Genomic DNA, 25805 nt, shown 5'->3' with positions numbered 1-25805 from the left:
GGGATACGAACGCCCTCCAGGTAACGAGACCCTGGTAACCCTAACCTGCTGATGAACTGCCTCTTCCCCCTTAAATACTGCAAAGGTAGGATAGGTATATTCTTAACTGCTTCTTCTTAAGCTTGTTTAGTTATTTAATTATATGCAGACCGACTTGCCTGTAAGTTACTAGTTAAGGAATAAAAGTACTTTATGAATTCTGACTTTAATGTTCTAGACAAGAAAAACAGACAAGTGTGAAAAACAATGAGGCCTTTAATTGTTTTTTTTTGTTCTCTTTTGCTTTAAAATGAACATGGAGATATCACAATAGGAGTAACTTCCCTCCTCATTCCACTCATACATGCACCTATTAATAAAAGCTAATTTCTCAGCGTTCTCCATTACACACACACTCACACAGACACACACACACCTACAATGCATAGATGACACTGAAAGGAAGACTAATGGATCTCTGGAAGAGTAGTGATTTAGTGTAATGTGAAGTCGTCATCCGCTGGACTGACTCTCCACCTGCTCCTCTCAAAACAGACGTTTTTCGTAACTGTGGGAAAGTCAGAAGGAGAGATCACACGACTTGATTCAGCGTCCAAACTCAGGCACCAAGAGGAAGTCGAAGCGAAGGCTTGTGTGATTGTGGTGAAGACACGAAACTAGCAGATTATTAGGACAATGGAATGTGAAACCCAGTAAAAGCAGAGTGGAAAGTACCAGTTTGTGTGTGTTTTATATACCTGTGCAGACTGTGGACTCCGCCCTCTATCTGAGCTGATGATGTTCTCTTTTCAAATTTCAGCTCCCCAGAGTACATCAGGGCTCTAAAGGGACAAAAATGAACCGTTACGCCACCAGACGTTGACGGTAACGGTTCAACAAACTGTCTCTAAGCTCATCTGTACCTCTTGTTTCACTGAACTGGGGTCTGTGACACCATTAGTGCAGCCTTACCTGAGCTGGGTGAGGCTTTTGGCGCCGATGTCCTGACAGGAGTGCTGAGTGCCAGCCAGTAGGTAGGGGATAAACTTGTGGATGGAGCCTTTGTCCTGTACAGCTCCAGAAACGCCTTGAGCAACTTTAATCTTGTCGCTCTCGCTGTGAAGGAAGAGATGGAAAAGTGGAGTGTTAGGTGAGTCTGGTGGGGTCAGACCTGCTTAACTTGGGTAAATGTCAGTCACCTTCATTCATTTCTTAAATCTGATTTCAGATTAGCCAGGATACAGTTTGGACTTTAACTAGGCCACTGCAACACCTCGACTCCTTTTACAACACAAGCCCAAATCATCAACACTCCATCACTATGCATACATCTGGTCCAGAAAGATTTCCGATATGTATTAGAACCAAAAATCTCTTCGATGGTCTAAAATTAAAAATTTATTCAGTCTTTTTGCAAATTCCCTGAGCATAGCGCTGCTTCACATTGTCAGAAAACTGGCTGCAGTCCAAATGTTTTTACTCTTTAACTACCTCTTTTCATTGTGAAACTATTTTTTAAAATGCATTCAGAAATTTGTTGCAGTGGTTCCTGTAGAAGAGCGTTTTCTGGTCTGTAAAGCCTCCTAATTGAAAGAGGATGTGCTTTCAAGTGGTCATGTAGTCATGACTGTATTAAGATCAAGTCTAAACCAGCCCTTGCTGCACACTTTGGTTTTTATGAAGTTCCTGTGGGAAAAAGAAAAAAACTGAAAAATCACAGCATGAAGACACTTCAGACATTTCCTGAAATATCTGCCACTCTTTTCTAGCAGGCTCATCAGTCTGTGCCACAAGACGCTGTCCAGATACCACTGAGAATGAAATGAGGAAGACGTGACGAAAGCTGGGGGAAAAAAAAAAAACTACCGTGGCAGCAGGACGTTGTGTGGGTTGCGTACCTGAAGTATCTGTTTTGGGAGCCGAGGTTTTTGTCCATGGCGTCCAGGCAGCCCATGCCGCGGTATTTCTTCAACCGGATCCCGTCGGAAAAGAAATATTCACCAGGAGCTTCACTGGTGGCAGCCAGCAGAGAACCCATCATCACTGTGCACCCACACACACACACACACACACACACACACACACACACACACACACACACACACACACAACACCACACACACACACACACACACGTACGCACACACACACACACACATATAAAAATAAAAATGTTTCACACAAAGCAGTTTCTGATGAAAATCTATTTAGAATATACAACATGGTCAGTCAAGATACAATTGTGTGTTGAGTGACCATCTGAAAACTACTACATAACTATGAACCAAATACAAAGGATTCAACGTCTAAAAAAATCCTGAAATATAAGGTGCACACCTTTTAACGTCAAATATTTCACATTTCCGTCTATTGCTACAGGTACATATACAGGCTTACACTGACACAAATCGCATCATGTGTAAAACTTTCACTTCTAAGCTCATTTCCACCGTCATCCTCACCTGTTGATGCTCCCAGGGCCAGCGCTTTGGCGATGTGCCCAACAGTCTGGATGCCACCGTCAGCGATGACGGGCACACAGAAACGTCTGGCGTACTCGGAAACTTTATAAACGGCTGTGGCCTGGGGTCTGCCGCACGCCAGCACTGAGAAAACAGAGTCAAAGGAGTTACCATGAAGTTACCAGTTTAATCCTTTAGACCTGTGCTCTTCACATGATCCGTTTGAAGACTGACTTTTGTTCTTTTCTGCATTTACAGCTCTACCAAAGTGAAAAATACAGAATTCACATGAGCTAATTTGATTCAAAAAATAAAATGCATGTCGCCTTCTAAAAACAGGAAGTGATCAAAGAATACATGAGTAAAAACACAAGCTGATAATGTGCCTCTTCGTGTTTGCTGCACGTGAAAATTAGGAAGTTAAAGCTGCCACATCAGCACATAAAATATCAAACCATGTCAAACTCTCCATATTACTCATCTGCTAGCATTAAGCTCAGTACAGCCAGCTGATAGGTTTCTGAAACCAACCAATCAGTGTGAAGAGAGAGGAACAAGGACAACCTGATTTTATGGTGCGTAATGTTGGTATGACGCAGTTTTCACTCACTGAAACTTCCTCCAGTGTGTATGAAAAGCATTAGTAAAAATGCTAAAAAGGGCTCCTGCTTTAATTTATTCACCATGAAATATTTGACTTGAAAAGTCCAGCAAATCATTAAGAGGAACATCTTTGCTCTCCCTATATGCTAAATATGAAAGTGATCAAACTGCTGCTCAAAAGTTTAGTAAAAAAGTCTGTATTTACATTCATCTTCGCGTTTAGAAAACCAAAACAAAACAAAACAAAAAAATTAGGACTAAAAGGATGAAGCTTTAGTTTTAGCTGTCCTCAACGTTCTTTCAACTTTTGGTATCCTACTGCATGTCCAGAGAGCAAAAGGTCAGAAAAGTTGGTGGAGGAAGACCTCGGATGGTTAATAGATCAATGGACACACGAGCAAGCAAACCCCAAAACTCCAGCCACTAAAACCTACACCCACAGGTGCAAAGCTGTTACCAGAAATGCTTTAATCAGGAATTGAAATTTTAAATGAAAGATATGACCGCAGAGGAGACTTGAACCCGTCCTGACCAATCAGTTTATTTTGTGTCACACCTGGTTTGAGGAAGTATTTTACAGCTCATGTTTGGAAACATTAAAAAATATTAAGACTGACGTTTTTAAACTGCCTTTATCATGTAATGCCATCAATTGCCACAATTTGAGTGTTTTATTCATATTAACTGTACATGTGGAAGTGAGGAATTGATAAGGCACTTTCAGAATCCAAACTGATGTCAAATGGATTACATTCAACACCTGTATTACTAACAATAAAGACCACATCTCAGAAAAATGAAAAGATGTAAAAAGAAAAAATATATATATTTTACATCCATCTGGGATGCAGCATTACATCGTTCTTGTTACAAACTTGCAGATTCTAACACTGTTTTTCCAAACAAACTGAACTTAAACATCAGGATCAAACAGAAAGATGAGAGCAGAAGGAGGGGGGATGTGTATTTCCTGAGTTTGGCCACGTTTCTGTGTGTTACTCACCTTCCTGTGTGATGCAGATGGAGCCGCTGCCCATCCCCACTCTCAGGGCATCCACGCCTGCATCAATGAGGTTCTTAGCCTGAGCCGCAGTCACCACTGCCACAGACAGGGGGAGACAGAGGACCAGTTAGAACTCAACCAGAAACTCAGAACTCAGAGAATTTAAAAGATTTTTTCACACAAAAATAAATTTGATACATTCCCTGTCAATGATAATGACAAAAAGTGATATATGCTGCTTCTATCACAATGATCTGCTTTTAGAGAATAAATGGCCTCCAGAACAATATTTCCAAACTTTCATTTGGGAAGCAGAGATCAGTAGAATTTGTCAATCATATGTTTACATTTCAGACACAGAAATTAATCTGCGGTTACCATTTCCTCCAATAACTTGTAAGCTGGGGTACTTTTCTTTAATGTATTTGATCATGTTGATCTGGAAGATGGAGTTGCCCTGAGACGAGTCCTGTTGACAGAAACAAAACATGATAATCACTGTGGCGTTATTGCAGATATCTGTGCAGATATAATTGATGAATGCTCGGACACGACGAAGAAAGGAGGAAAGTCGGGGGGGCAAAAAGAAGAAGGAAGCAATGGAGGGAAAAAAGGAGAGACAGAAAGAAGTAGGAGGCACAAGGATTTACACAATGAATAAGTTGAAGTATGAAAAACTACAGAGGGACAGAAGCAAGAAGGAAAGATGCAAGTTAAGGACAATTGAAAGCAGAAAAGATGGAAGAAAGAGAACAGAGGGAATAAAAATACAACAAAGAAAGCCAGGAAAGTTGGACACAAGGAAGAAAAGGAAACAAATGGGAAATGAGGAAGAAAGGTAGGACAGATAGGAAAATAATCAAGAAGTAGAGATTTGCCACAATGAAGAAGTCAGAGACACCAGAAAAGAAAGGTGTGAGGACAGACAAACAGAAGGACTGTCAGATGCTGAAATCAAACTCCATAGCTCTCCAGACTGGACCAACAATCACTCTGGAGTCTCTAAAGAGTCTTCCTCCTCGTCCCAGCAGACGACCAGTAGAAGCAGAAGAGCTCACCAGTACCACCACGTCCACGCCGCTCTGCACCAGCAGGTCCAGCCTGTACTTGTCGTCATTGTGGGTTCCGATGGCGGCGCCACACAGCAGCTGCTTCCGGGAGTCTTTGGAGGCCAGAGGGAAGTCCCGGTTCTTCTTCAAGTCTGTACGCGCGATGATGGCCACCAGAGAGCCCTCCTTATTCACGATGGGAAGTTTCCCTGCAGGAGGAACCAGGTAAACACACCGAGTTTGCATAGTTTCACTTTGGCTACATTTAAAAAATGCAAGTTGTGCAAAATGTGTTTTTTTTCTCTCCACCTTTCTTGCTCCTCTGGAGGATTTCATTGGCTTCTTTCAACGTCACTCCAGCTGGAGCAACTACTAAATCCTCCTCCCTAGTCATTACCTGCCATATCGGTAAGAACAGCACACTCATTATTATTCATTCAACTCATAATCATCTTTTACTTCACAAACTCAAATTATTTTTTGTGATATTAAGTACATGAAGCCAATCAGAGAGTCAAACCAGAAACAATGTGCTCTACATTTCTAGTCGGATGGATTTTTGTAGAACTCTTCTCTACCTTTTACACACATATGGAGACTGAAATATTTTCCCAAATCTTCACAAAGAAGTACAAACCTTGTCAGATTAGAACATTTCTGTAAGCAACAAGTTATTAATCTGGCCAAAGATTTTCATTGAATATGAAAAATGGCAAATCTTATTTCAATTAATTTCTTCTTGCCAGTATTCCATTAAATACATAAATAAAAAAACGGCTTGTGGAGTGAGACACTAATTGTTGTCAATAGATTCTGAGACACTGATCTGATGTAGCAGAACCAAACTTTTTCTATTTCTTACAAATTAAAGGTACACTTGTCACTTTTAGAAAACTGCATTATCTCCCTCCCACTTATCAACTGTGGTAGAAAATGTTTGTCACATTCTAGGGGCTGAAACGATAAATCAGATTAATCGGGACTAATGGATTATTGAAATAATCCTCAATTAATTTAGGAATCAATTAATCATTAACTGGAGAATGTAGACACAAAACAAAGCAATTTGCTGAAAGAAAAACAACATATTTAGAGCAGTAATTAGGCCAAAACTGTATGAAAATATATACATTTTGCATTTCAGTTAAAAATACCTTTGTCTGTAAATAGTTTCTAGCCAGAATTTCACCCGGTTCAGATTTACTAAAGGAATTGTATGTTACTGCATTTTAGGCAATAAGATGTAAATTTTTCTATTTAAAAAATAAGATAAATTATTTGTCTATTTGCATCTTTTAATGTTTTTCTAACATAGACTCAAACAGAAGTGGTTAAATAAAAAAAATCTGTAGAATGTGCCAAATCTTTTCTTGATTTAAATATAAATCATCAGGATAATCTATAGATTAACCGATTCTTAAAATAATCATTGGCTATAAGCGTAATCACATTCATTTCAATAAAGTTCTTGAAAAGCATTCTAAATACTTTAGCAAGGAGCTGTAACAAACAGGTCACAGTTAAATGATTGAACCCAAAAGTGCCTAAAATAGCTACTGAGCCCAACAGAAGGTAAAACAACAACAAAAAAAAAAAAACACTTCATCTTGAGCACTTGATTGAAACCACAAAAGCTACTTAACTCTGTTGAAACCTGACACCTGTTTTAAGTTTATGAATATTCCTCACCTCACTTAGTGGCAGGTTGTGGTCCTCCTCTTTCAGGAAATCGATATCTCTGGACGAGATGATGCCCACCAGCTTGCCGCCCATCTTTCCGTTGTCTGTAATGGGGATGCCACAGAAGCCGTGGCGCGCCTTGGCTTGGAAGACGTCTCGAACTCGCTCTCGGGGGCTCATCACCACAGGGTCTGTGATGAAGCCCTGCTCGTACCGCTGGAGGGAAAGAGGAAGCGTGGGAAGACGGGGAATTGGGATGTGGAAGGATTGGGGTGGTGGTGGGGCAGCGGAGAGAGCAACACAGGGAACGTAAAGCAATCACTGACTACATTCTACAGCCGGGAGACGAGCAACACGGAGAAAAAAAAATGCTCTAAAACAGACAACATTACTGCCCCCCCCCCCAGGAAGTGGGACAAACGTGCAAAATCAAGACTGTGAGATGATGAAAATGGGGTTGGATGAATAAAAACAAACAAAATATCTTAGATCAAACAAAGTCGTGACATCGTAAGAAGTAACTGAAACAGCAGAAGAAGAAAGAGAGCAGTGAAGCTTTTGATCAGTACCTTGACTTTGCGAACTTCATTAGCCTGGAACTCTGGAGTACAGTTGTGGTGGATAAAGCCGATACCCCCCGTTAACTGAGACAAAAATACCACACGAGTGAGTGAACATCACTGCGTCCTAAAGAAACCCTGGGTCTCTGCGATCGCTCACCGCCATGGCGATCGCCATGTTGGCCTCCGTTACTGTGTCCATAGGGGACGAGACGAACGGTGTCTTCATGGTGATCCGTTTGGTGAGCGCTGATGTCAAGTCCTTAATGAGAGACACACGTCAAATTACTTCAGCTTCGCCTGCAAATCTGTGTCAGATAACAGGGCTAAACTTAGCCCCTTCAGTTTAACTCTCACGGCGCTGAAACATGGCTCACACACACTTTGGAAAAACCAACAAGAATTAATCTGAAATTATGCAGACTTTATGCAATCCAATCGTTTCCACTCGGAGCATAATGGAGAGGCTACGGCATGTTTGTCCATATTTACTCACCACTTGTTCAGCCGTAAAGTCGATGTAGCCAGGTAAAATCAGGAAGTCACTGAAGAAGAGAAAGCAGAGCTGGTTACACATTTATCAATCCTAGGAGATTCATAAACTCATCCTCATAAATGGAAGATAACTGACTTAGAAACCAAGCATTTACACACGTAGGCTAGTTTGAAACGTCCAGACTTACAGCTGACACTAGCTGCTTCAACATACCCAGCTTCTTTACACAAACAGGAGGTGCAAATTGAATAGAATTAAAACTAAATGGTTTTATACGACACTGACCTGTTTGTGTGGTTCCAAGTTCACAGAGATCCAACATATTTTCACATCAAAATGTCTACATTTTTGGACTTACATTAGTTTATTCTGAATTTTTGCCTTTGTTGTGTTTTCCCCTTCAATGATGAGGCTTCAAATATGAATCTAAACCAGACGGCTGGAAGAATGGATGATGAGGAAGGATAGTCAGCAGACTGGCAAGATTGGGGAATAATGGGATAGAGAATAAAGTTTGGAAATAGTGCATGTGTGCAGTCTGTGTATATTTGACGGAAAACACTTCCATAGAGCTTTACAATATCGTTCAAAGACTGAGCCGATCTGTTTGACAGGCAAACAGTAAAACAAACTTCCTTGAGCAAGTTCAAGTTATGACATGAATTACTCAGAGTATGATATTTCAGCAGAGGACCAGTTAAACAAAAAATAAAAAACAGTGAGTGTTGGTTTTTCACATGGGCAATATGAAAAGCCACATCTGAGCAACAACAAACTGCTATGGTAGCAGAGAAACAATGAGACCAAATACTCTCTAGTTGTAAAAACACTAAAAAAAAAAAAAAACATTCACACATGTCCAACAGTGAAGACTACTGTAACACAGGAGGCATAAAGCATTTTTGACAAAGTAGTCTTGCTTTAATATGAGGTTTTGTTTAGAAATCCCCATGTTTCAAACACGAGCAACGTCCAATTTAAACCCGAGTTATTGGTGTTTATCTGTTGTTTACTTGTATGTTAGTCCGTCTCCACAGTTGAACAGCTGCTGTCCCGTCAGCCCGTCCTCCGGCACGTAACTGGTCTGCCCGCTGATCAGGTAATCCGCCATGGTCCAACTCTCCAAACAGAACCAAACTAAGAAACCACCTTTACAAAAACCCCAGGTACTGAGGGGGGCGCAGACTCTGAAACCTGAGGGACACGCCGGCTGGTCAGCAACACGGATCCAGAACTTTCCCTCCTCTTGCCGTTAAGCTAACGGTCGAACCTTCCGCCAGCCGTTGCTGTGTCCTCCTGTCTGGGTTAAAACGGTTAAAACCGAGCAAACATGTGGCGCGTGTAAAAATGATTTCGTCCTTCATCAGACCTCTCCGTCTCCGCTGGCCTGCTGCTCATGTTCAGTCCGCACGTGCAACCTGCTTCTGACAGTTTCCGACTCTGACGTTCACATCCGGGTTATTCGCCTGTCGGTTTTTTTCCCCTTAAGAATCGCCAAAAATATTTTTTATCATGACAAACATTTATGATTTATGATATTTTTGGCTGTTTTTATTATTGATATTACTTTTATTTATTTTGAAATTAACCTTTTGCACCACACCTTGAGGGGTGATGTCCCGCTTACTGACACTAGGGGGCTCTGTTGCCTCTGCACACATTAATTTCTCCTGACGTTTGAGGTTGAAAAGCAGGTTTACATGGTCTTTTAGCTGTTCTCAAAGAATATGACTGTACCGCAACAGAGGGCCGAACACAATAAGTTTAGTTCATCTCACCGCGTCAATGAAAATTTTTTGTATAGGTTCAAATGGTTCAATATTTAAACCAAGCAACAGAGCGCGTTGGATCATTTTAATACATGGGACAGTGAACAAAAAGGCCAATCTGATAGCAGATTGACTTTTCATGGCATAAAACATTCTAAACAAATTAGCCTTTGTCTCAGTTTAAGTTATTTACCAAACCAGTTATTTTTTCTTCTGATCCACAAAACATTTCTCACCACAAACAAAAAGGGCCAAGAGCTCCAGCCAGGGCTACCAGATTGACCCTTGGTGGACATGGAGCTGGTCTAGAACAGAGGTGTTTTTTGACGTGACCACTTGGAGTAATCATTCACACACATCTGTGAACGTCTGAGTCTCTCACACACACACAACCAAACAGTGGAAACACTTCAAATACTTCTTGGCACACATTAGCATTTAACAAGAAAACTGTGGAAGACTCTGATCCTGGTGATGAGGGGCCAGCATGGCTACATTAGAAGTGGACTTTTTTTTTTTACAAAAAAAAAAAGTAAAAAAAATAATAAAAATGGATCATGCAAAAAAAAAAAACAACAGAAGAAATTGGTTTTCTTATTTTACAATGAGATTCCACCTACGAATAATTTTCCTCATACCTAAGATTTTTTTTCTGAAATGTGTGTAATTTGTGTGCTGCATGCTTATTCAGTGTTTGCATGTGCAATGAACACACAAGAGACACGGTCAGGTTTTAAAAACTCTCAGTAACTCTATTTCTGTATTAATGTACAACCGTTGAAAATTACAGCAAATTTTTTTTTGTCTTTTTTTCCCCCTTTTTTTTTTTTTTTTCCACCCATTTCTTTTTTTTAAATGATCTAACTATCAACAGCCATTTTTCAGAGGTGAGCAACATGAGCTGAAGGAAAACAGAAAACGGCAAAATAAAACGTTGGGATGACAAAGTAAGAAGAGAGAACATGAGACGGAGCGGTGGGGGATGGGGGGAGGAGAACGGGGCAAACAATTTAACAGCTAACGTTTCCTTAGTGGAGTGTTTGCACATGGGAGCGTTGGCGTGCGCGCGCCATCTGAATGTTGGCGGGAGGTGCTGTAGAGCTTGTGAATGACGAATGTGAATGAGAATACATTTAAATGTTGGACGCTAAGGAAGGAGGTAAAATCTCGGTTTCACCTCGTGGCACACAGGTAAAACCAATGCTTTACTTGTCAGACAGGTAAAACATTGGCCAGGTCATGGTGCAACACCTAACAAAGGTAAACATCGGTGGCAAAAACTCAAAGTAGCTGCCATCTAAAACCCTATATTTTATTCCACTCTTTTGGACCTTAATATTAATACTTTTAAATTTGGTTTGAAGATACGCATATTATAAGTAGGGTGCTGAGAACAGTTTGTAAAAAAGAAAAAGAAAAACAAAAGTAGGAAGCATCTTCCTTATACAACTTAGAAGTTGTGTGAGTTGATGTAAACCAAGAAAATACATCTTTCAGAATTATTTTTAACACTTCCATGACTTATTTTGCAGCAAATGAGACAATATCCATTCTTAAAATTTTCAAATGAAATTACTATCACAGGTGCAAGACTTAACAGGTGCCTGTATATCAGTCAGGTTTATATATTTAAAAAAAACAAAATACAGATCCCCTGGTTGCACTGCTGCCTTAAAGAAAACAATGTGATCATTCTGCCACCTATTCCTCCTCTACTCAACAGCCCAAGCTTCAACTTCAGCTGCTCTCTCAAATGATAATCCCACCATAACAGGAAAAACTACCCAGGAAGATTCCTAATCTCCAGCAGGCAACACGTTGCTTGTAGTTGCTTATGTCAAAGCAATTTTACTCTGTTTTCAGACACGAAACCTCAAATGGTGACCCACGAGATCAGACCGGATGTGTTGAAACGAGTGTGACCACAACAGATGCTGTGTCAAATATATCAAAGGAGATGGGAATTAAATGAGAAAAAAGGGAGAGAAACAAGTGTGACATTCTGTGACCCTGCAGCGTTATGGTGGCGAGAGGAGGGAAAGGCGGAGCGAAGGAAGCGAATGAGTCAGCGTGGGGAGGCAGAGTGAGGGAGGAAGGGAAAGTTTGACGGCAACAACGGCTGATCGGGGAAGGAAGCAAAGGCAGGAGGGCGAGGAACAAAGAAAAGGATGGAGGATGCTGGTGCTTTGCAGTCGCGAATGGAGCTTCAGGTTTTATGGAAATCCTTCAGCAGCGTGCGTCGCCTCTGCTCAGCAATGTGCATCTGATTCTCCAGATCCTGAAACATAAAGAAAAAAAGTGCTGAGCAACACTGGCACACACCGTCCATAATGGAGTTTTGCTTTATGGCCCGAGCCGGGGGCCAGGTCAAAATTATTTGGAGAGTTCAATAAGTCTACTAAATTTCCAGAATGGAGAAGAACAAATGCAAACACACAATAAGAAGTTGTGTTATAGACTCTATAGACTCAAACCAGATGGTAAGTGCTTATCAACAACTATGTATGCATCATCAGCTTGTTATAAAGACCAGTGTCCTGCAAATTTGTATGTACCCTTATCTTTTCACATTTTTATACATGAGAACTACAAAAATGGTACATGGCCAGCTCTACATTTATGGATTTTTGAGTGAGTTTTGTCAGTAACTCCAATGTTGGACAAACATTTCATCACCAACATGAGAAATCTCAGGTAGAATATTACATTGCTATTTCTTAGATAAGAAAATATGGCAGAGATATGGAAATTCAAGCATTTTCAATACTTTTTCAGATTAAGAAAGTTAGACCATCATAGGTGAAATGATGGATTTCATAAATGGAGGGGGCTCATGATGCAACATAAACATAGATTTCTAACATGCTCACCCCTCTGTCGCTGGCGCTGAGCTCCACCTCTCCTCCCACCACTCCTCTCTCGTAGCTGTCGGCCCGCTCCACCTTCCATGACAAGTTTTCTATCTCTGCTTCCAGCTGCGCCTGCTGGTATTCAAACTGCAGAGGACAGAAACAGATCTCCATTTGTGACTTATACAAAGTTCACATGAGGTAAGATTGAGTCAAAACGGCAACAAAGTTGAATCACAACTGATATAAAGTAAAGTAAAAAAAGAAAATACAGTTGTTATCATTTCTAGATCTTCATTTGTTCTGTACAAATTCAGATTTTGGCTTCATCAACAACACGGTGGAATATGGTGTGTTTTTGCACACATAAAGGTCAGCTCACATTATTTAAAAACCAAAACATTTGAAGAATGAAAACCTGCTAAATTGACTGTGTAGAAGTTTGTTTCTCACCAGTTTCTTGCGCGGCCCAGACTCCATGTAATAGGCGTAAGGGTAGGTGTACTGCAGCGTGTAGCGACACTGGAAACAAAGAAAAACTCATCCCAGTCATTTCAACAGAAGCTAAAAATGAGCCAATACAATTACATTTACTGACATAAGCTTTGATCGTGCACAAACTTTGTTCTAAATAAAGCCTCCAGTAGGAACAGAATAGCAAATGAAGGAACAAAGTGTATCAACCGGAAGAACATTCTCTTCTCTGCTGCTTGTTATGGGGGAGTTCATATACAGAGCAGCACAATGAAACAACTGAGTTTAATTCAAATAAAGGTGTCAGTTGTTTAACACATTTATGTTTGAAATAAATGCTAGACGAAGGAAGGAAAAAGGAAAAGTAGGGAAGCAAAGGACATAAAGCTGAAAGAAAAAAAAATGAAGAGGAGGAAAGGGAAGAAAACCAATACAAATATTTTTCCTCCCCTTATTTTCATGATGGGATGGAAAACCCTAAAATTAAATTCCAGACTAAAAGTCTTTGTAGCAATCTGGCATACTTCCCGATAATTTGTTTCATGCATACCTTAGCCAGTAGCTTTGCAGCATTATGCAGGTACTGCCAGTCGATCCAAGTTCCCAGATTGTTCATTACTCTCTCCTGGATTTTCTCCTGGATCCTCTGGTATGTCTGAGCCTCTAACTGCAGGGACTTGTTGTGGTTCTCCCACTTGTTACACGAAAAACAGCCAACATAAATGAACGGGAATATAAAACAAGGCATCTCTCACTTATGAAATGTATCTGTAGTTAAGATTAAAATACTAAACAGTAGATATGGCCCTCGAAGCTTTTCCAGTGTGATTTTCCTTCCACCTTATTTCACTGAAGAGAATTTTCTCTTGGAGTCAAAACGTTAGTATAAAAAACTAAAAGTGCTCCAGGACTGGAAGTTGCTGAAGCATCAGAGGCTTTGGAGAGGCAGAACCAGAACCAGAACAAAGCAGCATCAGCAAAATGTAAAGTTAAAGATGATTCTCTTTAGTCTGGATACTCCTGAATCCAACATGGCTTTTTTCTGGCTATCTTTTGCAACTCTCTAAAATCTTTTATTTGTCTCCATACAAATGACTACATAAATCATAAACCTATTTGAGGAGCTAGATAAAAAGAAATAATCTAAATTATACATAAAAAAGTAGAAAGAATAGATCTAGAATTCTTTTAAGCCCCTGTATTTAGCTGAGATGGTCATCCAGAGCAATAAGACTTCAAGTAGAAAAAAGAAAAGTATCTTACCCTCTCAAAATAGAAGAGGTATTTCTTGAGTGCCTCCCTGGCCTGAGCTTGCTGGCTCTGGTTGACTATATCAGGGTTTTCTTTGTATCGGCTGCACTCGTAGTATTCACTGCCATGAGTCTTCCAGTCTCCAAGACACATCCAGCAGAAATCTTTGAGCAGAAAAATAACCCTTAACGGACTCCAAAAGCACCCAAAATGATTGGGAGTGTGAGTGATGGATAATGATGTGAAAGTCTGAGAAGCAAAACGTACCGTGTTTGCACTTGGAGCATTGCTGAAAGACATAAAAAAAAGGGGACGAAATTAACCAAAAGGCAGCTACTTCTATTAGTCAGACTCAACAGAGGTAACAGCAAATATATGCTGACAAAGTGTTCAGCTGGAGTCAGAAGTATTTTCTGTACTCTGACGAAGTGAGATTCTCACCATGTGATTGCACCCTCCGTTCTTTTCGATGCAGATATTGCACTTCGGACACTAGAAGAAAAAAAAGAACAGCTTTTTATCGCGAATCCGATCCGATGATCACAGAGAAACACCTGAAGAAACTCCGAGCGCACAGCAAGTATCTGCTGCATGTCAAAGTAAACAGCGGTCACAAAGCTTTGTGTGTGGCCATCGTACATCTTTAGTGTGTGCGCTGATGTAGTTTGCTGTCTCTGAGTCGTCTGCGCATTTAGTCAGCCATTTCCGAATCGTTGCGCAGTCTGTCGGCGCGTGGTACATGTGGCGGCATTTGAAACTGGAAGAAAGTCGCATTTTAGCTGAAATGTCTCAACAAGTAATTTAGACTCCAGGATTTTTTGATTTTTTTTTTTTTTTTTAAGTAAAAGATTCACAATCAACATTTTACATCTTGCGTCATACCAGAAGACCTCACTGCAGCGGCTGCACTGCACTCGGCGCGGCCTGGGCTCCTGTACCTTGATGACGATGGGACAGTCTGCACCTGGACACAACTGCAATTGGAAGTGACTCTGAAAAAAATAAAACACAAAGAATGCATGCATTTTAAAATGTTTTAATAAAACTGATTTCCCTTCTCATCCAGGTCTAAGAAGGGAACATTTCTAGCAGGATGCTTTTAATATTTAGGCTACCTTTACACATCAGGTCTTGATGCTTAATTATGATTTTTTTTTCTTTTTTGCCAAAATCAGATTTTATTTTTTTGCATGGTTGTTCTTACTGCTAATTAAACCACAGTGAGGCTTCTGCGTGAACGGTGCACAGAAGAACATTGATGTTACAGGTATACTTTTTTTTCAGTATTAATAGTATATGGAGACATTTATGGATGCAGTTTAAAGTTTCATGAGAAGTGGGAGTTGACAGTATCGCCACAAAAGCATACGAAAAATGTACAAAAATAAAAAACAGAACTGATAATGGCCTTTTGTAGAGCATTGACTGCAGCTTCTGTTGTTGACTAAAGTCTGCTGTGTGAAGGCAGAGGGAAGAGTGGTGGAATTGTGAACTTTGGCTTCAGCGGAAGAAAACTTCTTTCATAAGTTCACAATTCTAATTTTCAGCCAGAATTTACGTCTAGATTGACCATGTCTGGCTTTTTCTGGAGCAGAATTCTGCCGCATGTCTCACATGAATGACACAGAAGGAGGATAAAATGCAACATGACCGTTCAGATTGCAGACACTTTGAAAACAAACAGACATGTATCTGAATTAGTACCACATACGGAAGTGGCACAGATCGCATTTTTTTTCATTTCTTTTATGAAAATGTTGAAACTGGCACATGCAGGCTGCGGTAAAAAAGCCAAATGTGACTCACATTTTGCCTGCTACGTGACCATAGCCTGAAGATGTTCATCTGATTGTTTGAAGCAATGCAATCAATAATTGTTGTTGGCATTAAATAGTAAGTGATTTTGGCATGAGTGAACATTTTATTCTACTCAATTCAACACAAACTTCTCTTGTGAGATGCCATCATGTGTGCGATTGTTGAAGCTCGCTGAATTTCAACATTCGCACACATGTTGCTAAACTGATGTGTTTGGTTGATGCTTCGTCAGACGGTCGACAAACACACCTCAACATAGTCTCTGAAGAGGTAGCGTTTGTATTTGTCCTTTAGCTCCTCTCCTGGCAGCAACGGGAGGACAAAGTCTTCTGGCATCCGCAGGGAACAGTCCTGAGCCATACATGAGATCCCTGAAAGCACAAACGTGTTTGATGAAATGTTGAGGCCCTCGGTGACAAAACATGGAGCACTGCTTTCCACAGACCCTCAGCCTTTTTAAAGGTTTAAGGGAAAGAAAAAAAAAAAAGAGAGGCTATTTTTTTTCCGATTAATAACAGGAAAACTGAAGGTTCAAACAATAATCTATTGACACCGACAGTCTGGCCTTTTATTCCTCAGGTAACTTAGATACTCATCAGGCCAGAATAAAGATATGTGGCTAAACTAAACTAGAATCCACTAGGGACAACCTTCACAAGTCCTCTCTTACAGAAAAAGTCGGGGTATTTTTAAACTGAAAATAAACAGGCAATGAGGCAAGAACCAGTGCAGTGAGTTTTATTAGGATTTTTAATTGCATGGCCAACACAAAGTCATCTATAATTATGAAATAGTAGAGAAATTCAAACCGAGCTAAATAGCATTATATGCATTCCTAATCAACTCATTTTACTCCATTACTCTTGGTAAAATAAAGTGTCAGTCGTCCTCAGAAAAAAAAGAAACAATGTAAACTTTGCTCTTACTATAAATAGAGATTTACAAAAATAACTTAGTGTTTCACATCACCCTTAAAGGGTTGAGACCGAGAGCTGAGGTTCACGTTCAAACCAAGGAGCAACCCCAAACCTCAGCCTGAGCTACAACGGAATGGTGCAGATCAAAGCATTTTATGACTTAGAATGGCCCAGTCAAAGTACAGACCAAATTCAATTCAATTAAAAGATACTGTATTGTTCCCAAAGGGAAATAATGAGTTACAACAACATTTTATTTCAAATTTTCCAAAGAGTTATTGTAGAAAATGATGGCTGTTCGCAAGAAAGATCTCTTGTACCAGTCTGTTTTATAGCGAATCTGAATAGGCCTCTGACTGAAGACACTCCGTTTTCCCAGGACAGTCCCAGGAAGGGATGGTGAATTGAGGTGTTCAAAAATTTAAAAAATTGATGCTCACAAATGGTCCCAATCCAACCAGACTGAGCTTGAAAGTTTGCAGTTTTTTTTTACAGTTAAAACATAAAAAGGCTGCAAGGCGCTTACTGCACATGTAAAACAGAATCAGCTCCAAGATAAAAACAATAGACCAGCAAAGTGAATTGCTACTATAGAGAGCACTGATTGGACACAAAGCTGTGTAAAAGCAACACCAAATAAAACTGATTAATAACTTAGAAAAGCTCTACTGTTGTGTTTGGTTTGAAAACAAACTGGTTTCTACTGTTACACTGGATTGGGGTTGGAGGTCATTTTAAATCTGTCCTTGTTGCAGCAAACACAGAGTTATCTGACCTTTACAGGCTGAATATATCAGAGAGGTCATTAAAAGAAGCACAGGAACATTTTTCATACAAACAGGATCAGAAACAGAACTAGTAGAGTCACAACTTCAGAAAAGTGACTCTGACAAACTGTATGACTTTGTTGTTTTTTTTTCCATTACGCACACAAACACAGAGTAACTTTAAACCAATCCATACACACGCCTACACACTAATTTTCTCTGTTGCTGACACAAGCATACTTTCACACACTTGCTGATTTTCATGATCCTGCTGGAACCGCATGCTTTATTTGTAAGCTTCAATCCAGATGGACCTCGTCAAATCTCCTCTAAAAGCTCAACATTTCTAAGATATTTTGACTCCATATTTATGAAGAAACCTTTAAAGGAATATCTAGGACCTGCAAAGCCTTCTGCCAGTAAAAAAAAAAAAAAAAAGAAAGAAAAAACTGCTGTTGGATAGATATTAAAACTAAAACTGTGCATGCTCTGAATAATTTAACCTCTAACTCGGAAACACAACCAAAATGACTCGGCCACTGTAGTACCAGATGGGATGACTGCAGAGACACACACATGCTCAGAGCACAGCACTCACCCACTCCCATGCCGTCTTTGACTAGCACGGTGCAGTGCTGCTCCCAGCATGCTTTGCAGAAGGAGTGCTGACAGGGCAGAGCCAGCAGGGAGTCTCTCCGTACAACCTGTAGACACACACCGCACTGGAGGGACTGGGCGGCCTGAAACACACATGGTCAATAATATATTTTATGTTTTAATAATTATTTCATGAATGGCAAATGAATCTGCTCCGTTTAGCCTTCCTGTTACTTGTTGAAAGTATTGCTCTCTCTCGCCCTCTCACAGCCACAATGGACCGCTGACATTTATGGACATATCAATGAAAATAGATGCTCCTTTATATCAATTATTGGGTGATTAAACATCTAGAGATTCTGAAAACTTCTAATCTAGTGTCTTCTTCCTGTCATTACAGCTTTATAACCTGGTATCTCTGAGCTACTTTACTACTGCTATTACTTCCACAACCAAGTCATGGTCAATCTAGTTAAAGTTGACAACTAATTTTTCAACTGTTACAATACATTGCAAATTTGATGAAACGAGAAAGAGGGTGAAATGATGACCCAAAAATTTTCAATTTTTGCATCATTTATTGAGAAAAACTTAAGAATTTTGATTCATTTTTGTCTTGATAAATTTCAATTAATGACAACTTTTTTAAAAAAATTCTTATTGTATTATTGGAAATGTCACTTTTACCATTTTCTCCACTATTTGCTTCATGAAAGCATCAATGAATATCAGCATATTTGAAAACATGACTGAATGAAGATACTTTGTGTGATGTAACACTTCTTACTTACACAAACCCATCTATTCTTTCCAAAAGTATTTATGTTTATGGCATTACAAATGCTGTGCCATGCAATCACAGCCATACAGTTAAACTAATTTTTAGCGTTATCACAACAGTGACAAAAATATTGCAATAAAACTCTACCAACCCTACAGTCAATCGCTAGCCAAGAGAAAGAAGTTGTACTCACAGTGGCGAGCCTGCATGTGCTGCTGGGTTGGACCAGAGCATCTGAAAAAAGCTGAGAAGAGCTGGACTTACATCTGTCAGAAAGATGGGCAGGAAAAAAAGGTTGAAAGGGAAATTTAACAGAGAAAAAACATAAATAACAGAGCAACCTGTTCACAAATTAGTTTATGTAGCAGCTCAATATTAAAGAATAAATGCTTGCAAAGCAGCAACACCACTATAAAATCGATTTCTCAGTGTAGAGCTGGGATTGGGAAATATCAGTTTTGTGATAGCTTTAACGATAGCTTTGTCAAAATTATTGTGAAATAATTTATATGAGTTATATATTAATACAGATATCAGCTTAGAAAGTCCTAAAGAACTGGACTTTGGCCCCAACTGCAGTAAAACCAATAAACATCAATGCAACAAACAGAATCATAAGGGACACTATGCAAATCAAAATGATAGTTTAGAGAAATCAGAGGGACCTAAGATAAAAAATAAAAACTAACAAAAAGGTTTGAGAGAACCTTGTGACTGAGGAAGATGAGCCAGATAACCAGTTATTATATATTAAAAAAAATCTATGAATTGTGACACATAAGAAGCCACATACCTGTCCAGTATTTGTGAAACCTGCCAGTGAAAATGCACCAGGATCAGTTTTGCTACTGATGGTGAAACCTGCAAGAGAAAAAAATAAAAACAAGACATGGTTTAAAGATATTTTTAATTTAAAGTCACGTGATTTTGATTCCGCAAAAAGGATTGTGAGGATTTTCTTGCAAAAGTAGTCTGTGTAAAACTACAAAAATATAAGCTAGACATGTTGCTATATTGGATTAGAAAACATGTTTTACAACTTCCTTAATAAGAGCAGAAGTTTAAAATAAAAGAACTTGTCTTTCATTGCAATAAAGGTTCAGTCCTAACCTTTATATGACTTCTACTAAACTCGAAACAAAATGCATCACAAAATATGCTGTTTGCTGATGTTTTTATGAACAGAGTAAAGTGTTCAGTGTTAATGCATTTAATGTTCCAACGCATAATGAAAACAAAAAATAATTTTCATTCACTAGTCTGTTGATCAGTGATTTGAGTCAATCAATATCTGACTTTGATAAATGCTGATTAATGATGCTCAACTACTTAGAGCTGCACAATTTATAAAATTGCAAAAGTCACTGCAATACCAGTGTGTGCAACACTGCGATCACAGAAGACTGCTTGGATGCAACATTTAGAGGGCGACTATATATCAAGGGGCCAGGCAGTCACACATTGCATTGCCACAATTCAATTTGAACCCACTGGAAGGAGTTTAACTCTCTTCGATGTGTACAGTTCAATTTAGTGACTGAGCTGCTAACGCTAAGGGAGAGAAGCTGGAACATTGTGAGGACAGAAAAGAAAGAAGAGTGAGAAAAGCTGGGGTTTAATCTCAGTCGGTCTCTTTACTGCAGTGTAAAAGCTATAATGTTACAATCGCATGTCCAAGGAAATTATTTATTCTTAATAATATAAAACAATAGAAATCAAAACGCACTGTCTTCAATTTATTCTACACCATGTATGTTGAACATATTGTAACACTGCTGCAGAAATAAACTAAACGCACCACAGAGAGACAAACTGCCAACTCCATCATCAAACCTGAACATGCAACCGTTACTCTGTAACTGAGTGAAGATTCAGATCGTTTGATTTTAGAATTAGCTAGGCGCCATAAAATGAATTCAAAGAAAGAGCAAAGATTAAACTATTTTCAAGGACATTGTTGCAAGAGAGCAACACTTTAAATAGTAAACAGGAAGGCTGAGTGAACTGGAGTAGAGCAAGGTTGATGTTTTGTCTTTTTGAGCTTTCAATCTTGCTCTTATGTGAAACATTCTGGATTTGGAAAGGTCAGCAGCCTTTTGGAAGTTTCTGATTTAAGCTCTGTGGGGTTTTTTTTGTTACGTTTTTTTTAAAAGCAGTAGATAGAAAACGTGCTGTTTTAGAAATCTAGCATCTACCCGGTAACAAGATTGTTTCAAATGTTAATTTAAAATGTCTGCTCAACTACTACAATTAACTGCTCACAGAGGAAATGCTGGAAAACACATTCTGTTGTAGAACTACTTTATGTTCTCTCTCTGTTGCAGAAAGTGAAGTTTTCCCAACAATTTAGTCCAGGTAGATAAACGTACCTTCAGAGCAACAGCCACGGCGTTCACTTCCTCCGTCAGCACTCGCTGGCTCTCCTTGTAGGTCAGACAGGTAAACTGGTACTCCTCTGGGTCGGAGGAATCCGCCCCCTGCTGCTCAACGTCACTTGCCACCCCATCGTAATAGTCAGGGATATCGCCCGGATCCTCTTCCTCTCCTCCGTCATCTTCCTCCTGCTCCTCCTCAGAGTTCACCCCAAAGTCTTCCTCATTGCTGTCCGACGCCTGGCTGTTCATGTCCACAGACATTCAGTCGATTGTGCCAAACACCCGGACAGGTAGACGAGCCGCCTACCTGTCGGATTTCAGAGGTCCAGCTCTAGCTGAAATGGTTTGACCGAAGCTCGGCTCCCTCCTCTTTTCCACTTAAGAGTCAGTGTGTAGAGAGAGAAACCCTCCCCTCCTTCCTGACTGAGGTGCAAAGGAGCGCACTCAGCAGCAGCGGAAAAAGCAGAAGAAGTCGCACTCGCCGTCAGACATTTCGAAAACAGGTTCTCGGCGTAATCTGGAGGAAGAGGAAAAGAACAGACAAAGGAAGAGTAAAAACAGTAACAAAACTAATATAAAAGTGACCTGTCAATGGGTTCCATCAAGTTTAATTCCATATTCAAACATCTTGTTACTAGTTTAGAGATTATATAAGACACAGATGGTGTGCCAACACATTTCAGGGAGTACTGTGATATTCTTTCAAGTTAAAAATTGCTGTAAACTGAAGTCATCAAGTTTCTGCACTGCCAAAAATGCAACAATTTTATTAAAATATACAGACTTTTTTTTTAATGGCAAACTGATTACATAAAAAAGTACATTTGTGAAAATATAGTTTAAACAATATTTCATGTGTTGGACGGTGCTTTCGGTCAGACTCAGATGTTTTAGATGAAACTAATTGTTATACGAGTCTTTGACAAGGACACTCCAAATCCTTCAGTTGTTTTTGGGCTGCTCACAAGTGGATTTGCTGCTGGTGTCCTTCAGATCATTTTAATGCACACACTCCAGCTTTCAGCTTTTTTGGTAGAGGGCTGAATTTGTGGATCCATCAATCATAGCATGTTATCATGGTCCCGAAGCTCTGAAGCAGCCCCAGATAGTAACATCAGAAACACAATAAACCCCTAACCTCTTCTTTTCAGAAATGCCAAAAGTGGTGACACATTTTGGCATTTCTGAAGTTACCCTTTGGCTTTAGAAGTTACCCTTCTATACAGGATTGAGAGTTTCATATTGCTTTTTCCACTGATAAATTTAATTGAATTTTATATTTACTCAGGTATAACCTGAGTAAATTTCCATTACTGAAATTTTATTTAGATCTGCAATATTTAACTATGAAAAAAGCACAGAAACAGATAAGGCAGTGAGTACTTTTTCACAGCAATGCACAGGAAATATGAGAGCAAAATTTATTATCGGTTTCCTCAACTAGCCAAAAATATGACCACATGATTGAAAGTCGAAACCAAAATCCAATGGGGGGGGGGGAAAGGCACCTAAAAGACACTAAAGTATTTAAGAAAATTAAGCAACACTTGTGAGAGTGAGACAGTCATAATGGTTTTGGCTGTTTCACAAATATGAACACTATCCTCTGTAGACTAAAAACATGCTGCGGTGGATAAAATAAGTAAAGAAATTGCAGAGAAAATACTTTTGCTATGCATGACAACTGATCCCCCTAAACTAGTCATAGAAGACGAGGTTAGACCTGAACTGCATAGAAAAAAACAAGTCAAATCAGATTGTGCTAAAATCCAAAGTGTCCTTAAATCAACCATTTCTCCTCTTTCAGTTATCATATCCATAAAACAATTTAGAGAAGTCTGCCGCTTTGTAAATATGAGTTATTAGTTTTTATGGATTCCAGATGACGAGATGGTCTTAATCCAAAGAGTGGTTTGACCCTGTTGATGCACCCTAACTCGACTTTAAACAACCTGGACTAGATCATACTAAAGAGAGATCCTTAAAGAGTCTACTCAGTAGTGCATTTTTGCAGTACAAACTTTACACCAACAATAACTTGCAGCGAAATAATAAAATATCAATTTTACCTGCAGGATTTTACAAAAAAATTATTTTTTTAAAGCACACAAAAGTTGAAAACTGAAATGTTTGCTCTATCTATATTTTGGTGGGTGACAGGAAAAGAATAAATGATCTGGAAAACGACAAACACCAAGCAATTTTTCTTGTTTTACTTTTTACATGACTTCTCCGACTCTCTTCAAGAAAAGCTTCATGCGTTTCTGTTATCAAATTTTCCACCTCAAGTACGGCAAATTTGTTACAGAAACACAAGTAACGCCCCTTGAAGACAAATTTTATTAAGCAAAACAGGAAAAAAACAAGAAATAGAAATGGACATACTTAAAAATGAGCAGCTGTTTTGTAACATCACCAGAGGCATACATATACATATATACAATAATTAGTTTACAATTATTGAGTTAAATAGAAGACTTGACCAGTAGAGTAGTTGTCTACCATAAAGTATGTTTAGAGAAAAGAGTGACTACCACCTTTAATACTGACTTATTATAAACATACCCAACAAAAACTATGGGGATCCCAAGGCACCACAAGGCCCAGCTGGCCTGGTTAAATTCGATACACGATTATTGATCACAGGTAGTTTTTTTTTTTTTTAAACACATTAAAGAGGTCAACTGATAACAGACTTCAGATGCGACTTGGCAAATGTTAATCTGGAAAGAGAGCACCGGGGAAGCCAGCCAGCGGGTCCCGGTGCCAGCCTCGCTGTGGACCCGCGTTCACATTCCGTCCGATGCAAGTTAAAAATAGTCAGCAAAGTGGGTGACACACATCCCGCTAGGCTAATGTAACACAGGTTAGATAACAGGTTGGACTGAGCCCTGCTGGTGTGTTCGGAAGGGGGACTGAAAGTGTGAGGACTGGTTAATAAAGTGTCGTTTGAGTCCGACCAGAGAGCCAGATGAACGGCTGAAGTTAAATCCCCAGAGTGGCTGCCTGTGTCGTTAGCAGGGTTAGCTTCCAGGCTAGCGTGCTGTACTTGTGTTCAGCAGTTTAAGTCACGATATGCGCAAACCCCCAAAACACGACGAGCTACACCAATGAGCGAGGCTGCAAAAAGTTTTAGACGACAACTTGTGTTTACTCGGTTGAGAATTAAAAACAAAAGCACACCAAGAAGTAGCTGCCCTCCCTTATCATTCCCCTCAGCCTCCGCCTCTCACCTACTCTACTCCGGGGACTGAGATGTAAACAAGGCCCGGTGCGGCTCCGGAGGAAACACGTCCATTTAAACAACCGCTGCGTTCATTTCCAGAGCGAGAACCAGGAGACAGTTACCTGTCAGAGAAGAGCTGGCTGGACCTGCTGGAGCAGCGGACAGCAGCCTCTGTGAGCGGGGAAACCTAAAGAGCGATTTTCACTCTTTTGCTTGGCGGAAGGTGGAGAGGCGCTTATCGGCGACGTAACGTCCGCTCGTCTCTGCGCTCTGGTCTCTGCGCTCTGGTCTCCTCTGTGGTCGCATTAAAGCGCCTCATCAGCACTACAATGCTCTTCACAACGAGTATTTATTATTAATACCGTCCCGAAATAACCCGATGATAAAGTCTAGTCAAAACACCAATTCATCAGCGTTTTGAGAAATTAAAACATTCTGATTTGATTTTTTTAAAATCAGTAGTATTTAGTAAAGTAACTACCTGAATTGTGATAGAAGCGACATAACATCATCAAATCGATAAATAAAACAACAAAACTTACATAGGATTTGCGTAAGAAAAGTGAAAAGTGTTACTTCCTGCTTGAAGAAGAAAAATCATTAGAACTATTTTGATATTACCTGTAAATGTTGCTGACGTCGTGTGTGAGACGATCACGTTCTCACGACTGACCTTAAAATTTGATTGGTTGACCTGCACAGCACCCAAGTTAAGACCAATTAGCAGCGAGCTCCTCCCTCTGTCCTCTTTAGGGACTGTGATAAAACAATAAATGTTAAAAAAAATTCAGTAATAAACATACAACAAAAAATAATCAGTCAAATATATACATTTAAATCGAGCTGAGCAAAAACAATTCCTTTGTTTACTTCCCGTTACTTAGAATTATTTATTGGCAATTTCACGCTCTGGACTGAGAATGGAGTGTGCGAAGCCATGTCAATTTAACACAGTACTTACTAATAACCACTCTAGTCCATGTAAGCATTCTTTCTCCTGCTTTAAGTGCATGCTCTCCTGCTCCCCGTTTCACATCCCACACTTGTGTCAGCAACAAAAACAAGTATAACATCACAAAACTTCAGGGTACCTGAGATGCTCTTGAGTGAACATGGACGGTGTCCTCAGTGTCCAATGTTCTGATGTCA

At 39.7% G+C, this 25805-nt stretch overlaps 2 protein-coding genes across 2 annotated transcripts; both read right to left on the bottom strand.

Moving 5' to 3' along the window:
- Nucleotides 1-237: 237 nt before the first annotated feature.
- Nucleotides 238-9601, bottom strand: impdh2 (IMP (inosine 5'-monophosphate) dehydrogenase 2). The gene is made up of 14 exons (XM_055048349.1): nt 8846-9601; nt 7833-7881; nt 7497-7598; nt 7346-7420; nt 6786-6992; nt 5406-5493; nt 5106-5305; nt 4426-4516; nt 4048-4143; nt 2442-2585; nt 1878-2022; nt 952-1095; nt 738-821; nt 238-547 (listed from the first exon to the last, which is right to left on the bottom strand). Exons 1-14 carry the CDS (start codon nt 8941-8943, stop codon nt 526-528), a joined length of 1545 nt encoding a protein of 514 aa, XP_054904324.1. The 5' UTR covers nt 8944-9601; the 3' UTR covers nt 238-525.
- A 726-nt stretch (nt 9602-10327) lies between these two features.
- arih2 (ariadne homolog 2 (Drosophila)) lies at nt 10328-24987 on the bottom strand. The gene is made up of 15 exons (XM_055048347.1): nt 24779-24987; nt 21425-21947; nt 19849-19916; nt 19249-19321; nt 18276-18417; nt 16243-16364; nt 15058-15167; nt 14815-14932; nt 14617-14667; nt 14443-14464; nt 14188-14339; nt 13475-13618; nt 12904-12972; nt 12472-12597; nt 10328-11879 (listed from the first exon to the last, which is right to left on the bottom strand). The coding sequence occupies exons 2-15, from the start codon at nt 21689-21691 to the stop codon at nt 11808-11810; spliced, it is 1536 nt and encodes a 511-aa protein (XP_054904322.1). The 5' UTR covers nt 21692-21947; nt 24779-24987; the 3' UTR covers nt 10328-11807.
- Between the last annotated feature and the right edge of the window lie 818 nt (nt 24988-25805).

Source organism: Poeciliopsis prolifica, unplaced genomic scaffold (genome assembly GCF_027474105.1).
Source record: "Poeciliopsis prolifica strain line A6 unplaced genomic scaffold, Auburn_PproV2 SCAFFOLD027, whole genome shotgun sequence".
Classification (NCBI taxonomy): domain Eukaryota; kingdom Metazoa; phylum Chordata; class Actinopteri; order Cyprinodontiformes; family Poeciliidae; genus Poeciliopsis; species Poeciliopsis prolifica.
Note: the sequence above shows the minus strand (reverse complement) of the source record. Positions and strands in the feature narration are given on the sequence as shown.